General features: G+C 38.8%; 1 protein-coding gene and 1 long non-coding RNA gene across 2 annotated transcripts; both read right to left on the bottom strand.

Annotated features, from left to right (window-relative positions):
- Positions 1–1,711: 1,711 nt before the first annotated feature.
- Positions 1,712–6,540, bottom strand: LOC133274135 (uncharacterized). The gene is made up of 2 exons (XR_009745045.1): positions 3,141–6,540; positions 1,712–2,290 (listed from the first exon to the last, which is right to left on the bottom strand). It is a non-coding gene; the product is annotated as an uncharacterized LOC133274135 (long non-coding RNA).
- Positions 6,541–7,536: 996 nt separating this feature from the next.
- On the bottom strand, positions 7,537–17,098 carry TMEM41B (transmembrane protein 41B). The gene is made up of 7 exons (XM_061462936.1): positions 16,944–17,098; positions 15,231–15,348; positions 13,978–14,106; positions 12,145–12,238; positions 11,194–11,298; positions 9,128–9,266; positions 7,537–8,254 (listed from the first exon to the last, which is right to left on the bottom strand). The coding sequence occupies exons 1-7, from the start codon at positions 17,044–17,046 to the stop codon at positions 8,085–8,087; spliced, it is 858 nt and encodes a 285-aa protein (XP_061318920.1). The 5' UTR covers positions 17,047–17,098; the 3' UTR covers positions 7,537–8,084.

Below are 17,098 nucleotides of genomic sequence, written 5' to 3'. Positions count from 1 at the left end.
AAATTAAAACTTTTCAGTCTCTTAGGATTATTATCTAGGACTGCCTGAGTAGTTAAGGTTGCATCCATAATGCTGAATTCATCAGACACCAATCTTAACTAAACATGCTATCAAGCATGAAAAGCTTCTCATATATGAGTTTACAGACTGAGTTCTTTGTGGACACCAAGAGAGAGCAGCTCGTAAGACTTCACTGTCAATGGTCTACAGCCTTTTACAGTACAGTAACTAAGCTCTGATGCCATTTTGCCTGGTGAATTGTAGACAGCTATTCAATCCTTCTGGGAAATAGGAAAAACTGTAAGAAGCACTGGCACTATTAGTATTCACTTGGTTAAGACTGTATGTGCCACAGAATTGGTTATCAATGAATGAAGGTATTGCTTAGATTTGATTGACAGTTCTGGCAGTTCAATTTTAAGCCACTAGTGAACCTGAGGGAGAGATTCAATAAAGATAGCAGGATAATTAGAGGCAATATTAGAGTGAAAGTCTCATGTTAACTTTACAGTAAGCATATGCATTTAGATTGTGTTGAGCTTGCCTGGTGATTTGTGGAAGAGAGCAACAGAGAACAGAACTAGCTACAACTGATTGCTCTTATTCTGCTGTTCTCTAGCCATTTTGTGCACATTTTGCTTCTCCATCTGCTTTCAGTGTGGCAAAGGACAATATGCAGCATGTAGTAAACTTCTTTTGAGTAAGCCTGAACTGTAGTTCGTAAGTCAACCCTTATGAACAAAAGTCACAGTCTGAGAGTCTTGGAAGGACTTGCAAGAAGGTCTAGGGAAACAGCACAGATATTGGTGAGGTTTTTGTCAAATAAAGACTAAAATGGGGAAATAACAGAATTGTTCTTACTTGCATTTTAACATTTCCAGCAATAACCACACATTTAGAAGATTTAGCAAATAAAGTTAGATGGGCTGATAAGCAAGCAGAGGATTACTAGAAATGCTGTTGAGCAGCAATATTTAAATTCACAGATGCCTTGCTATGCAACAGGGCAAGGGAAAAGCTCATTCATACTTTGTCAGATAAATTCTCTGCTTTCCCAGCCAGCTTACAGCCTCATAGCTCTTAAATCTAGTCATCTACATAAAAGGACACAGAAGTGTTAGAACAAGTCCAGAGGAGGGCCACAAGGATAATCGGCTGGAGCACCTCCTGTATGAAGACAGGCTGAGAAAGTTGGGGCTGTTCAGCCTGAAGAAGAGAAGGCTGCGTGGAGACCTCATAGCAGCCTTCCAGCGTCTGAAGGGGGCCTATAGGCATGCCTGGGAGGGACTCTTCATTAGGGACTGTAGTGATAGGACAAGGAATAAAAGGGGTTAAAACTTAAACAGGGGAAGTTTAGATTGGATATAAGGAAGAAATTCTTTCCTGTTAGGGTGGTGAGGCACTGGAGTAGGTTGCCCAGGGAGGTTGTGAATGCTCCATCCCTGGCAGTGTTCAAGGATTGGTTGGACAAGGCCTTGGGTGATATGGTTTAGTGTGAGGTGTCCCTGCTAATGGCAGGGGTTTGGAATTTAATGACCTGAAGGTCCTTTCATACCTTAACTATTCTGTGATGATATGATTCTACGATCCAGTACATGTACCCAAACAGTTGGAGCTTCCTCCTCCCATTCCTCCTATCGTATCTTCTACCCCATGATTATTTAATTTCTGAAATACTCTTGCCTAGTGACCACAAGCAACATCTCTGATGCCTAATTCAAAGGCTAGTAGCTTTAATCTGTCAGTCTTCTTGAGCAATATTCCCATCACAGGAAACACCCAAAATATGGCAATTTTGTCAGTAAACTTTGTGAATTGCTTAGATGTTCTTGAGTAAGGCCACAACACTAAACTATATTATGAATTCTTCTAAGTATTATTTATGATGTTGAGAAAGTCTGTGGAATTGTGATTTGCTCAAAGCCCCTTTTCATGGCATAGAATTTTTCCAAGTACAGTAAACACTGCAAATTCCAAATTATTGGATACAACTGCTCAAGGGCAAGTGTTGTGAAAGAAACATCAGAAGTTACTCCCGTAACATTACATTTTAGTTACAATGCAAAATTTTAAAAGGTATGTCCCACTGTGGCACTCCACTCCTCTCCAGAGCCTGCTGACCTCCTGAGGCTATGAAGATGATATTGAAGTCCTAGAGATGTGCAGAAGCAGAATTTTCTGTGCTTTGAAGACCATCTACAGAAAGAAGCTTTTACAAGGCCTCTTGCATAGTTATACACCAGTCATCAATTTAGCTCTCATAATCCAGACCCAAATTCTTCCTTGTATACTAGGAAACAATGAAACATGAATTATTACAGTAGGTCAGGAAGGGGAGTTATGGTATGTTAGTAAACATATTATGCTCTTATTCATATTAATTGCCATTATTTAAAGGCCATAACTTCTTTCACTTCTTTTGGGTGACCTGGAGCTATAGAGCCACTAGCTGAGAGGTGAACAGAAATATGTATCATTGTAAGACATCAATTGGTCGTAGAAATAATCAGAATAACTGACTTCTCTTTGAGGGGGAATCCGAAAAGCTCACTCTGGATCCCACACTCCTGTCAAAACTTTTCCCTCTTAACACTGCTATACTGAAATACATGATTTACAAACCTCACAACATTTATGACAGAAGGAAAGTTTTCTGTAATTTGACCTGTATTTTTTTCAGCCTTCTGGAGGGGTAAAACCAAAAAAAAAACCCAACCACACAAAACTGTTCTGTAATCTTGCAAAAGCAATTGTCCTACATTATGAAAATATTATATATTTAAGGGATAGTTTGACTTCCCCTTTCTGGCACAGCTCTGTACTGGGTGATAAGGAATGGACAGGCACTCAGGCATCACTTCTGGGACAGGATTTGTTCTCTGTGTCCAAGTTAATTTTGAACAGAGGAATTTGACTAGAAGGCATGATTCTTAGTGCTTCAGCTCCCACAATTCCCAGAGTTATTACTCCAGTTATTACAAGAAAGAAGAAAAGTATGTGACTAAACAAGAAATGCATTTCCTGTTTGTTCCTTTAATAAATTTCTAGTGCAAAACACTGGACGTACGAATTTCATTCCTGTAGTAACACTCTCACAAAGGCTCCTATTTCAGTTAGTCTGTACATTCACAAAATTGTACCTGCAGTAACTGCTGGGTATTTCAGTCCTGGATCAGCTACCTGGCTGAGTCTGTTCTGCTGGTAGGGCAGCTTAATCCCAGTGAACGGCAGAGTATGAGGCAGGAAACATACATCAGTTCTAATGCAAAGCAGAGCAATCCACACGTGTCGTTACTGTCATAAAAATAGGTTATCACAGAAACTATACAGGATGAATAGGCTCAGGAACAGCACACAAAAATCTTTCAGAGTTACCTAACAACAAAAGCCATGCTTTGACTTTACATAATAGTATCATTCACTAACTTTTTAAGAAAGACTTCACACCTTTTTACTTCTGTTTTCTTAACCTTTTGGCAAGCTTTCAGCATCAATTTTCTATACAAGGCACAAAAAGAGAATTTCATAAACTGGAAAGAACAGAATATAAAGGGAAGATGAATTATAACTTCAGCACATGAGCCTTTCATCAAGAATTCATAAAAAAAGCAAATTATGCCTTTCAGTGCAAAATACAAAAACTTTTCAAAATTACTGTTGTGAAAAATTAGAAAAGTCAAGTTTATCTACATATTCTGAAATAGAGGTAGAAACAAAATTAATCTCATCTACAGATGTAAACAGCTCAGTTTAATTTTTAATCAGTCATTAAAAACACCATTTAAGAAGAATTCATCCCTTTTAAACAGGTCAATAAAAAAGATAAGCTTAATGTGAAGTTTAGTATGCTTCATTGTACTAAAAGATACAATGTTCCATGTTTTATGTAATAGCTTTATTATCAAATGGCAAGAGACATTTAGTGATGATGTCATGCAGGTATCACAAAACAGTCCAAAAGATAGACACGTTACCTAACACCTCAAAACTCCTTGCAAGTAAAATCAAAGCTACACCTGCCTGTCCTGGTTCATTTCATGGTAGTCACTTTCTTACTATCAAAATATTACAGCTATCCCTTGGATCACTTGCTGGATTCCCTAAAAATATAGGCTAGTAGAGTATTCCATAACACAGTGCTTTTTTATCTTTTTCCACAAGGCCTTCCTTACTCCTCACCACCCTTAGTCCTTGAGGGGTAGGAAACCGCTTGGGGCCATTGGCAGCTGAAGATAAGCACAGAAGGAACAGGTTAAAAAAAACAAAACAAACAAACAAAAAACAACTAAGGTTTTGCAAAAGGAAAGGACCTTATTTTTGACCTTTTTAAAGTCTTAAGGCTTATAGCCACTGTGATGGGAACACAGTCCATGGCTGAAACACAATAGGTTTTCCAATGACATAGCCTGATCTGATCTACACAGTGAAATACAACTCAAGTGAAAATGTCAAGCAATAGCGTGATTCACATTAAACTGAAAAAGTTCAGTTCCTTCTTTAGCGTTTAGTGTTCCCTCTTTAGTCTTTAGAACCTTGGTTCCACCAAACATTGGCTTTATACAGCACAGAAAGGATTTCACAAGAGCATCTGTAATTGACCAGAAATTGAGACAAATGCTAAGAAAAACCACTGGGCAATAAGTAGTAAGTAGTTTATTCTGACAGTTCATCTGCATGAAAAACTAACTATGCAGAAAAGTAGGCTGTAAATATACAGCAACTTCACATGCCAACAGTCCAGGAGACGCTTGCTTACAACAGCTAAATTCACACTAAAGTTTACTATGGAATAAATCCCCTGGGTAGGCAACCTCTGAGATCAAAACTGCAGCAACAGAAATAATCACTGCTCAGTTTTAAATGCCAATAAAGTACACTTTTAGAGTAAAATCTAATAACAAACCAACTGCTGAAGCTAAATGATCTTACGATAAACTTGCAAACAGTAGTGATATGAATTCCTTTATCCATCTATGTCAAAAATACCATTTACTGTACAGCCTGAATTTAAATAAAAGTGTATCAATAATATTTACTGAATATTCACATGTAATACTGTGATGAATCGAAGGAGTCAATTATGTTACAAAAACAAAAAACAAAAAACCTTTAAGGTAGCAGTACCTTCTACATTATCACATTTATGGAACTGCTCTCAATGATCTATCGTATGGTAACATGAAGATACAGACAAATAAAAGACTGAATTGGAGCATATGCTAATGTGCCAACTGCCATTTCAGCAAGATACTTTAGGGGCACCAACTTAAAGCATATAAGCAGCACTGGTTTCAGTAGGATAAAACTTAAATGCACACCCCAGTTCCTTGCTGATCAGGGCATCACTTTATGGAATTCCACTAACATTACAAGCTACAACAGTTGTAAGCATACAAAGAGAGGTATCATATACCTTACTGAGTGAATATATATACTTCTGCTTAAAGGTAAATCAGCTGGTTGCCTCTTGCCAGTTACTGACTTATCAGACAATGGAACGATCCTGTCAATTTTATATACAGACACAAAAGCCTTCTGTTACATGATACTTTGAATATTATTCAGAATCAGCTTTTTAGTAAGAATTGCACCAATTTGCCTACCTGACATTTCTTCTAGCTAATCAACCTGCAATGAAAAATTTTATACTCTTTTTATGCATTGCTTTAGAAATGGTAATTAAAATTACACTGCTGTGCTGGTTTCAGCTTAACAGTTAATTTTCTTCCTAGTAGTTTCTTCTATACCACAGCACATCATGGCTGTCCCCACAGCACATCCCCATCAGCCTCTGGGAAAATTGAACGGTACAATGGCCTGTTAAAAACTACACTGAGAGCAATGGGCAGTGGGACTTTCAAACATTGGGGTACACATTTACCAAAAGCCACCTGGTTGGTCAACACTAGGGGATCTGCCAACAGGGCTAGCCCAGCCCAATCGGAACTTTTATGTACTGCAGAGGGGGATGAAGTTCCTGTGGTGCACATAAAGAATTTGCTGGGGAAGACAGTCCGGGTTATTCCTTCTTCAGGTAAAGGCAAACGCAGTCGTGGGATTGCTTTTGCTCAGGAACCTGGATATAATTGGTGGATTATGTGAGAAGATGCGGAAGTCTGGTGTGTACCTCAAGGGGATTTAATTTTGGGGAAAACAGACAATAAACTTAATTACATGCTGTTGCCTGCTATATAAGGCTTCTATAGCCCATCAGCTATATGCCTGTCTCTGCCACTCTGGGCTCTGAAAATATGTACCGTCATGATCATCAGCAGAGAACAGTCATGGGAAAAACCAGCAGCAGGAGTCTCCCAGTCCTGTTCTCAGGTCATCATCGACTGAACCTGACATCCCTCAGATCATCACCCCAGCAAAGAATGAACTTCGACGAGACCAGATGAGCTCAGTGGTGACATCATCAGGCAACAATCCAACACCACACACCATGTCTCCTGCCCTGAAGGACGGTTACAAGAGATCATGGACTGAATGAATGCAGCAAACTTCATAGGGATGGTCCACAGACTAAGGAATGATACCTCTGTGAGAGACAAAAAAGATACTGGTATATTGGAAAATGTGGAACCTGAGCTTGACATAAAGGATATAGAATAAGGGGCAGATACAGTCCTGGTTTCAGCTGTTAAATTTCTTCCTAGCAGCTGGTGCAGTGCTTTAGTTTTAGTGCAGTGTTTTGGCTTTAGTCAGAGAATAATGCTGATAACACACCAGTGGTTGAGCTGCTGCTGAGCAGTGCTTACTCTGGTCAAGGACTTTCCAGTCTTTCATGCTCTGCCAGCGAGGAGGGGCACAAGAAGCCAGGAGACAGCAGAGACAGGACACCTGACCCAAACTAGCCAAAGGGGCTACCACATCCATACCACAGCATGTCATGCCCAGCATATAAACTAGGGGGAGGCACCCAGAAGGGCCTGATCGCTGCTCAGGTCTGGCTGGGTATTGGTCAGCCGGTGGTCAGCAACTGTGTTTTCTGAGCTTTTTTTGTTGTTATTGTTTCCTATTATAAATAATGTTTGTTGTTAGTGTTGGTATTCTACTATCACTATATTTTACTCTTTTTTAGTTAGTGGACTGTTCTTATCTTAACCCGTGGGGTTTAAACTCTTTTGAGTCTCCTCCCGATCCCGCCCTGTGGAGGGGGGGAAAAGGGAGGATGAGCAAGTGGTTGCGTGGTGCTAAGTTACCGGCTAGGGCTAAACCATGACAATTGCTGAAAGTTTTATATAATCATACAATCATTTTCTTAAATTGGCAGGATAAATCTAAGCAAGTGAAATATTGGCAAAATAATTAACAGTAAAAAAATAAAAATTAGAAAGTCAAAATAGTCAACAAGCCACGATCAAAATTCTAACCTGCTCTCTCCCTTTCCTTATCTTTCCCAGAATAAAACTTTACAGAGGACAAGAGGGAATGATGTGACACTTTGCCTTTGTTAATCCAGTTAAATCTGTTAAAGCAGATGTCAGTTCAAGTATTTAAATCCACACAGCGCTAATAAGTCAAAGTAAACAATCAGAATGAGAATATCATTGTAATTAAAGTACTGCAAAACCCCCTTTGTTTCTGAGTGAGCACCGTTATTATATTGTTATTATTTTGGAAATCCCAAAGGGAAAAAAAACAGAAATATTGTTGATGAGGAAATGTACTCAGACCAGATCACATGCATGCCTACAGAGATTATTACAAAACTGGACTGAATAGTTAAGGTTTCCTGCAAGTTTTAGAAAGCATTATCTGTAGTTTATGTCTACATTACATTTTTCGCTCTGCATATAATCAGAACAAAACGTTACATCTGTTTTTACACTTCCCTCATCCTCAGTGCCACATACACCCCCTCCCAAAGTAAAACACTGATGGTTTGGTTACAAAACTATATGTAGTACATTTCTGAACACAGTTCCTTCAATTCTGGGCCATGTGTTCATTTAAAGACATTCTTATCAATTACAAGACTCCTCTTTAATTGCTTAAGATCCAATAGAAAAGCAAATATACAAATATCAGAAGTGCTGATCCTGAGATGAAGTATGGGAAATTCTGGTCCAGTCTGATCCTTATTCAAACTTCTGTTTCAGTTTCTTCTGGAAGACAGCTGGTAGGACGGAGAGGATGGCTAGAATCATGAGAACAAAAACAGAGTTCCAGGAAACAGCTTCCCCTGCTGTTGTAAGTTGGTACAGCGTTGTTCCTGCCTTAATGGCTACAAAAGATGGTGGTGCCACACCTGGAGTGGGGAATTAGAACGGTAGGAAGGCAAAGGAATAAAAAAATAGCTTGTCAGCAAAAAAAAAATAAAACAAAACATAAATTAGTCAAACTTTTAAGACCCAAAATTTCAGACTGTTGTGTTGCATGCTTGAGGTTTTTTTTGTTTTCGTTTTTGGTGTGGTTTTTTTAAGAGAAGTGCAAATACAAAATTAAAGACAAAAAAACCCTTATCAAAAGAACTGGCTTTATGCCATTTTAAATATTTTTAATACCAAATACCAAACACAGGTAACCAATAAAAGAATCTTTGCTCTTTAGACTCTGCAGATTTCAAGCTCTCTCTACAAACCAATTTTAAGTTCATAAAGGAAAAATATAGATAGTTTCCTAAGCAGATTAAAAATCATTTGCAAAAAAATGCCAATTACAAACCTAAAGTGTTTAGCACTACATTAGTTAAATTATGAATTCACTCCTAGGAAGATATAGTATGATGAATAAAATGGATTGGGGATTAAAAATCCTTTAGATCAAAGTCCCATACATCCTCACACAGTTATACTGAATTCAAAACAGGAACTTACAGAAGTTGAGGAAGGTGCTTAGTCATTGAGTGAAACAAAGTTACCAATACAGTGTTCTTATAATGTATGTTTCCTTAATCAAGTAATTAAGACTGGGCTCATTACCTCTCGCTCAATGCATCAGAATAGTCCTGACTACTAAAAATCTTGACGGTACAAGCATCACACATCGAGAAATACAAAAAAATTCTTGTGTAATCGTTTGGCTGTCCACTAGGTGGTGATCTCTGCTGAATAACTCATACACAGGTGCAAATACCCCTGCAGGCTACCCCAAACCGCGAGTCACTAGCCAGAATTCTTACCTAGAAAAGTGCCAATGAAAAATACTTTCAATGGCACATTAATTACAGGAGATGTTATATTGATAAACCAATTGGGAAGAAAAGGTGTTATTCTCAAAAATATTATGTAGTTAATGAGGTGTTCTCTGTGTCGTTCAACCTGCCAAAACAAAGCCAACAACAAAATAATTAGTAAAAAAATGCCTGCCTTGAAAATACATAAAATAGGTAAACAATTATTTTACTACTAGAGCATTTTTAGGGGTTTTTTTGAGTCTCTCTTGTAGAAAGTTACAAGTTGCAAACAAAAATCAGCTAAACAATGAGTGACTCAAGGAAGAGTCATCAGTGAATCAACTGTTAAGCAGCGCTGAAGTTAGTCTGGAAATACCAGTCTGTAGTGGAGCATGGCATTGAATCAGCCAACATAAACAGCAAACAAGTAATTAGGCACAGCAGCAGGCCTAACCCTAACTTGAACACAGCAACCTCTGTCTGTCTAACTGTAGCCCAAATCAGCATGGCCAGCTTGTCATCCTATTTGTAAAGCTTTTGCAGGAACTAGCAGTGACATTTGCTCCTAAACCATTTCATTGTAACTCATGATCAAACTTCAAACACAGCTGTATTCCTCTCTTGCAAACTTACCCTAGTCATGGCTCTGAAGTTCATCATGTGGCTGCTGCCAAGGCAGTTGCAAAACCTATCTAACCCAGAAGTCAGAAAGCCTACCATTACTTATCCAGGAGCAACCACAATACCCCAACCTCATGTACAGTCTTAGTTATATTCTCAAGTCTAGAGTCTAGCCCAGTTCATTACACTAGGACTATATCAAAGTCTCTTCTCCTTCCAGCCTATTTTGGTACATCAGCTCTTTCAAGCGAGAACTGCAACCTCAAACCAACTTTTAAGAACAGCAAAACATCCACCATTTCTGGCCTATCCTGGCAGACCTTCACCAAGCCTAAACATGGTCATCTGGCCCCAGACAATTGAAATCAAGCCTGGTCTGATTGCAGTTCCATCCTAAATCTTAGGTAGCAACTTCCCCCCCCCCCCCCCCCCCTCAGCTTTAGCTACAACACTGAAGTCAGTAGCCCTGCTATTTTTCAGTAATACCACTGTGGGGTTTTTAATCTTAGTGAAGGACAAATATTTAAACCTTGATTAACCTTGCATCTTAGTCCTCAAAATTCAAGCACAATATAGTCCAATTAACCTGCAAACAGTGAGATATGAGCTGCACATGTAATCACATAATTTTAAATCACATATCCAGGTCTATTAAGTGGAAGTAGTAATCATTTGTTACCCAGAACAGCCTCAAGATTACACTGTGATACAAGGATTTACATGGGTCAAGAGCCAAAATACTATTGTATTATTTAATAAGGTCAAATGTATCAGACTCAGTTCTATATCTTATCTCATAGAGAAGAAGTTTAGACTACTTTTACATGAATTAAAAAAAATCTTGAACAGAGTACATTTGTATGTTGTGCTTCATACTTGCCCCCTCCCCCCTCAAAAAAACCTCATGTTTCACAGTATCAAACCAAGAGCCATAAGGCCAAATACTAATCACACTATGATTCTGAATTGTAAATTTTTAACTTCATCTGACAACTAACACTTGCTGAAAGTAATGCTATCAGATATCGTAAAAGAAAGTTTCCAAATGCTCCAACCACATCATCATCTTCAAATTAAGGTTTTGCAATCAAACATACAGCTATGGGTTTTCTTCCCCTATAAATAACACAAACCCAGCTTTCATTAGTTATGATGCTAGGAGAGCTATTATTTTAAATTGAAACTGGAGAGGTTTCCTACTGACATCAGCTAAATCAGGGGTTATCAGTTGCAAACTCTTCCTAGGTAAAAATAACTTCCTCACAGGAAATACCATAAAAAACAGGAATATTCTCCACTGTTTAAAAATGCTCAGAGAAAGTAATTACACAGTGTTAGAAAGGAGGCAGAATCCTTTGTTTGTAACTAGATACATAAGCATAAAGCCGTGGTTTTCTATGCTATTATAGTACACATTTTCTGACAAATTTCAGCATCTCTAAAAAATTTACCTGTTCTGACCATTTTACTGCTTTTTCTGTTAGATATCTGTATACAACAGGACGTCCCACTAGGTATGAAAGCATATAGCAAAATGAAGCTCCAAGTCCAGAACACTGAAAAACAAAAAAAGAACAAATGAGCAGAAAGTCTAATTAATCTTAGCCTTATATCCCTATTAACTACATGGCTGCATAATACCTGCTCCTATGCAGCCCTCCACTGGGGCTCAGGGGCTCTCCTTCAGCAGTATATACACTCTCTAAGAATGCTGTTCTTAGACAAGACAGTTCCTTTATTTCCAGGGCATGTAGATCAATCTTAACATTCAAAGTAGACAATGCTGATTACTTACCAGTTAATACTGAGTGCTTCTACAGTTTTAAGATTTTGAACAGTGAAAGCTTTGCAAATAAGGGGCACAAAAGCATTAAAGAGATGTTAACTTGAAAAATCGTCAACTTGGTCCTCTATACCTACTCAATTATCTCATTCTTATGTACTACAGCTCATTATGACTGCATCTTTTTTATGTATTTTTTGAAGCTCGTCATTAACATAGACTTTGTATCTTAAATGAAGCTTCTTGGGTATGTAAGCCATTTAAAAATAAATGTGTTTTGCTATGCGATAATTGTGTTCTGAAATTACAATCAGGTTCTGGGGGATGCTAAACAAATTTAAAGGAAACTGGCTGATTCATACTCAGATGCCTCCATTATTAAGAAAATTTTGAGAAACAGTTTAGCCCTTTGGATCATCATTCAGTGCTACAGTGAATTTTGTGGGTAACACCATTCTCACAACAGAGCTGAATGAGAACTTATTCATTCCTCAGAAACTGAAGTACACCCCTATTTCACTCAGACTCTGATAATTTCAAACAGGAAACTGATCAGATGATTGGTTATATTCCAAATAGACAGAAATATATGCCCTCACAAACTAGTTTTCATACTTACCAGACAAACAAGAAATAAGGCCAATGGAAAGGGATAAAGAAACCCTGACAGGATACTGAGAAATATAGACCCAGGAATAGCAAACGTTTGCAAGCTGGGTGCATCTTACTTAAGGAAAAAAGAAAAACCAACCACAAAACAAACCAACCAAAATTAAAAGCTACCCATTTCTTAATTTTATAAGCAGTCAGGATATATGTATTTCAATTGGAAAAGCATAAATATAAATAGGCATAGCTTCTAAAGATCTTTATTTCAAAACACATGTGCAGAGGAGCAAAAAAAGCCCAAGAGGAACAAGCAGTAGATTGATCATTACACATACAAAAATTAGTCACTAAGTAATAAAAGCTGTACTACATTCTTCTTTCTCTGTGCTCCAACTGACACTGGAGATTTATCATAACATTACAGGAAACACATCCTTCTGATTTTACAACGTTGGCTAGAGATATGCAAATTTCAGATATCCTCTCTGAAATGTTCACACAACCACCCAAGCCCATTAACTACTATGAGTTCCATGGAAGACAGACATGCATGAAGGCAATTTCTACTTCCTTACAAATAGATATGGTGCAATCACTAGGTAAAACTAGGACACATGATCAGATAATTTCAGTCAGAATTTTTCAAAAAGGCAAAATTAAGTTTCTGCGTCGTAAGCAAACAGACCCTTGAGCTTAAGGCTTGCTAGGTATGCTTGAGACCAGGATGTATGGCCCACTTCAGACAGAAATATAAAGCAAAATTGTATCTGCAAACTATTTTATCCGAGTTGAATTGACTGAAGTATCACAAAGCCCAATAATCTTCCTCAAGTCCATTAGAACCAGTACAACTTTTTCTAAGTGTCAATGTTCTGAGATAACTGTAACATGCTTGCCAACTGAACACGGTCTACTGCTAAGGCAGGAAGTGTCATCGTATCAGCTGCTATAGTAATTCAATAAACAGCCAATTCTGTTCTACTTCTTGTTAATATATAAACTAACATTTTAATTTTCTTCCTAAATCTATTACTTGTGAACTACACCTAAAAAGACCAAGCCAGAGGACACTTACCAACGGCACATTCAATACTGATTTACAATTCAATACTGAGTTACAAAAGCCTCCTGCATTAAAATATAAAACAGACCTCTTATACGGCTTTTAAGTTATTAACCTTCAGTTAAGTGTTCCAGTTATGAGTGTGCTTAATGATTAATTAATACATACAGCACTGAGAAAAAAGTTAACAAGGAACACAGTCTTTGTGTCTCCCCAGGCAGAAACTACTTCAGAAATTTAGCTATCTAAAAGGAATTTTTTTGAATGTGGGCACTGCAGAGATGAAAGTAGGCTCAAAACACTTTCCTTTAGAAATGCTGCAAAATATTCTGTAAATTACCCTGACATGGCACTCATGAACATCTCAAGGAAGAACAGTGAAGTAATCTCAGTATTCCTTAGGATCAACAGTAATTTCTGACTGGTAATTCAGTTTGCAATTTAAAAAGTTAGCAAACCAGTAAAATGAGACCGAGTCTGATATCAAAGCTAAAAATATTGTCCATAACAGACAGAGTCAAGGTGAAGCTGCATGCAAATCCCCACCACCATTTACTACTATAGATGATGCATCAATTTCTTTCTACTCAATCCTTTCTTGCAGTGCAAAAAGCATACTGAAACATGAAAGAAATGTTTTTAAGTTCAAAGATTTTTGGAATATTTGTGTCTAAACCACACTAGGTAGGTTAATCTTCACCCATAATCAAGAACATACAAGATTTCTTTTTGAGATAAATATGCCCATCAAAACTGCCCTTTATATTTGAAAAAGGATACAAAACATACGTGGCAAAATAAGCCACTAACACTTGAACATAAAATGTGTCCTTATACTTGGACAAGACTTTTCCCAAGGCCTTTGCATCATCCATATCTCTAGGAACCTTTATGCATTCTCTTTCTTCCCTGAAGAAACAAAAAAAAAAAAAAGACAGAAGTGGTGGTAAGTATAATCAAACAGTATAATAAAATTAGTTACTGAATATATAGGTAATTTCATACACTACATCACTAAACTGCAGCCTCATCAAACAAACCACATGAATTATTATGGTAACATTCTCAGATGAACACAATATTTACAATATGTTTTGCATTAGAAAATCCTCAAGTTTAGATATTTGCAAACTTTCTTTATTCATTACAATAATCTGCTTCATTCCTAGAATTTTTTTTTTTCTTACCAAGTACTGATCAAAACCAAATAATTACACAAACCAAACCTTGGCAACTGAACAGCGCTCAACATTTCAGCCAAAAACAACTGCAACTGCCTCAGCACTAGGGTCTTAACATCTGAAGGGCAGCAAGAGCAGCAGCAAAGTTTTACCTCAAAAACAAACAAAGCTTTAAGAGCAAAATCTCATGTCACACCTTAATCTGGTGCAACCCTGGGCAGCACAGTTGAGTGTCCTCTCTTCCGCTGTACCAGACTTAGTGACTGGATTGTTGCAAACTGAACTTGTTGAGCAAGTTTATCAGACAGAAAAATAACTACTAAAAGAAAAAAGAAAATTGTCAGGCAAGCAGACTTCCACCTTGTCAAACTATCTATCTTTGCAACACAAGTACCAGATGCAACAAAAAGGAGAAAAAAAGAACATGAAGCTTAGATATGGAAGAAGGATGTCCCCTTCTTATGACAGCCTCCAATTATGCCAGCGCACAAGGAATTTTCAAACAAACCTAGGCCTACCCAACCATGCTTTGCCTCTCAGCTGAAGAGCATTAAGAACATAGTGAGTTACCACTGCTAATGTGACAGCAAGCAACTTTTCAAAACATGGTATCTCAACTGTGGCAGAGAAATCCTAGGTCAAATACAACTCTGTTTTCACAGAACCTACCAGTTAGTAGTTCAATATTAATGCATTGTATCCTAGCATTCCAGGTTATAAACTCATATTTATGTTAGCTTCTGTCTATAATTAACTCATGTCAGTTTAAAAATCACTTAACCCCATGTAGGTTCCTCTACAATTTGGTACTGAATGAAAAGCAAATAAATTAACCTTTCCTGCCATACTTACTCACTAAGTTGTGGGAAATTTCTATATACCAGGAACATAAGGAAAGCAGCCGATGAGAAGATGGACACTAATATAAGCAGTGATGTCCGAGCTGATCCACCTTCTGCCTGAGCTTTTCCTGAAATTTAACAATAACAAAGTTAAAAAAGCCAAACCAAAACACCATTGCTCTCACAATGGGCTTCAAACTTGTAGAAACTTCAAGGCAAGCTCTCTGTGGACATGATCTTCCCACCAATGCTCTCAATAATATATATAACACACTGCTCACATTCCCTGAAAGCTTTCAAATACGTCTGAAGTTCTTACACTGGCAAACATCCTGTAGAAGTCAACTTCTATAATTCATAATAATTTAAGCATCAATTAATAAATAATAAAGAAAAACAGAGCAAAACAAAGTAAGCCAGATGCATTTTTAACTTTTTCTGCCATACATTTGCCAGTCTGGTTACCTAAAGATTTAACTCAAACTTAAATCTTCAGTATGATAATGCAATTCTGGACATGCTCACTGTATTTTTTTCCCCTCCTAAGAAAGAGCACCAGAGCTAGTCAGGACAGACACACTCATCAGGAAAAAACAATGTAAACACACATCAACTTGGGATATAAGGATTATAGTTCTCAAGACTTCAGAATTACACATATTTTACACTCAGACTTCTCTTGGATATGTCTATACAAGCTTTTATTAGCTTTAGAGTTCTTGTGTAAAGGAAGCAATGGGAGTTCAATATGTGACACAATTATATTTTAGGCCTCTTCTATACTTCAGATTTTTACCAATATGACCATACACATGCAGCACAACAACTGGCACAAATACAGCTATACCCACACAGAATTTAAAACAGAGAGGAATACACAGTAAGAACTTGCTGCATCCACACTAGGGTGCATATGTATTAAAACACTCTGACACTGTCAGGGTAGCACACCTTCACAGCGAGCATCAGTCTTGGCCACCTGAAGAACATAAAAAAATAGCAAGGCGGTATTTTAATTCCCAAATACTGGTGGCATGACTAAATGCCAACGCACAACATTCAAGCGGGTCAAACTGCCAGCTCACTGTTGCAAAACACAGTGAAAGGGTAATGAAACCCACAGACAAAACAGCCGGCTGGACAAGCTAGCAATTCTACCCGCTTTGAGGTCAGCGTGATCCCACAGGTGTGCTCTGGCTGAGCTAAGACCGAAGGAGACATCCATGTAGCAGTTACAAGCATGAATCACAGAATCATCGGGGTCGGAAGTGACCTCAAAAGATCATCTAGTCCAACCCCCTGCCAAAGCAGGGCCAGGGACAGCAGGATCCCTGTTCCAGTGCTCCTCAGTGCAAAGAAGTTGTTACTCACGTCGAAGCGAAACTTCTCGTGTTTTAGTTTATGGCCCTTGCTCCTTATCCTGTCGCTGAGCACCACTGAAAAAGAGCCTGGCACCCGCTTTTGAGACATTTATATGCACTAATGAGATCCCCTCTCAGTCTCCTCTCGACTGAACAGGCCCGGCTCCCGCAGTCTCTCCTCACACGAGACCCGCCTCCCCCCACAAACACCGGCTGTCCCCTCGCGGCCGTGTCAAACGCCCGCGCAGGCCGGGGACGTTGCCCTCTGGGCCTGCCGACACCGTCCCCGGCCCGCGCGAGCGGCTGTGCGGGCAGCTAACCGCTGGCAGGACGCTCGCTCCCGCTGCCCCAACCCCCGGCACCTTCTAGAAGCTGCCGCTGGTGCTTGGCGCTCGCCGCCGCCGCTACTGCTGCCGCCGCCGCCGCTTGGCAAGGCCCGCGCTCCGCCGCCCTCCGCTGCGCCATAGCTCCGCGACACCCCGCGGGCCCGCCCGCCGACCGGCGAACCAGGGGCAGG

This window comes from Pezoporus flaviventris, unplaced genomic scaffold (assembly GCF_033815535.1).
Source record: "Pezoporus flaviventris isolate CSIRO_AGI_PZ_B2104156 unplaced genomic scaffold, CSIRO_AGI_Pfla_v1 ptg000036l, whole genome shotgun sequence".
Taxonomy (NCBI): Eukaryota; Metazoa; Chordata; class Aves; order Psittaciformes; family Psittacidae; genus Pezoporus; species Pezoporus flaviventris.
This window is presented reverse-complemented; position numbering and strand designations above follow the sequence as displayed.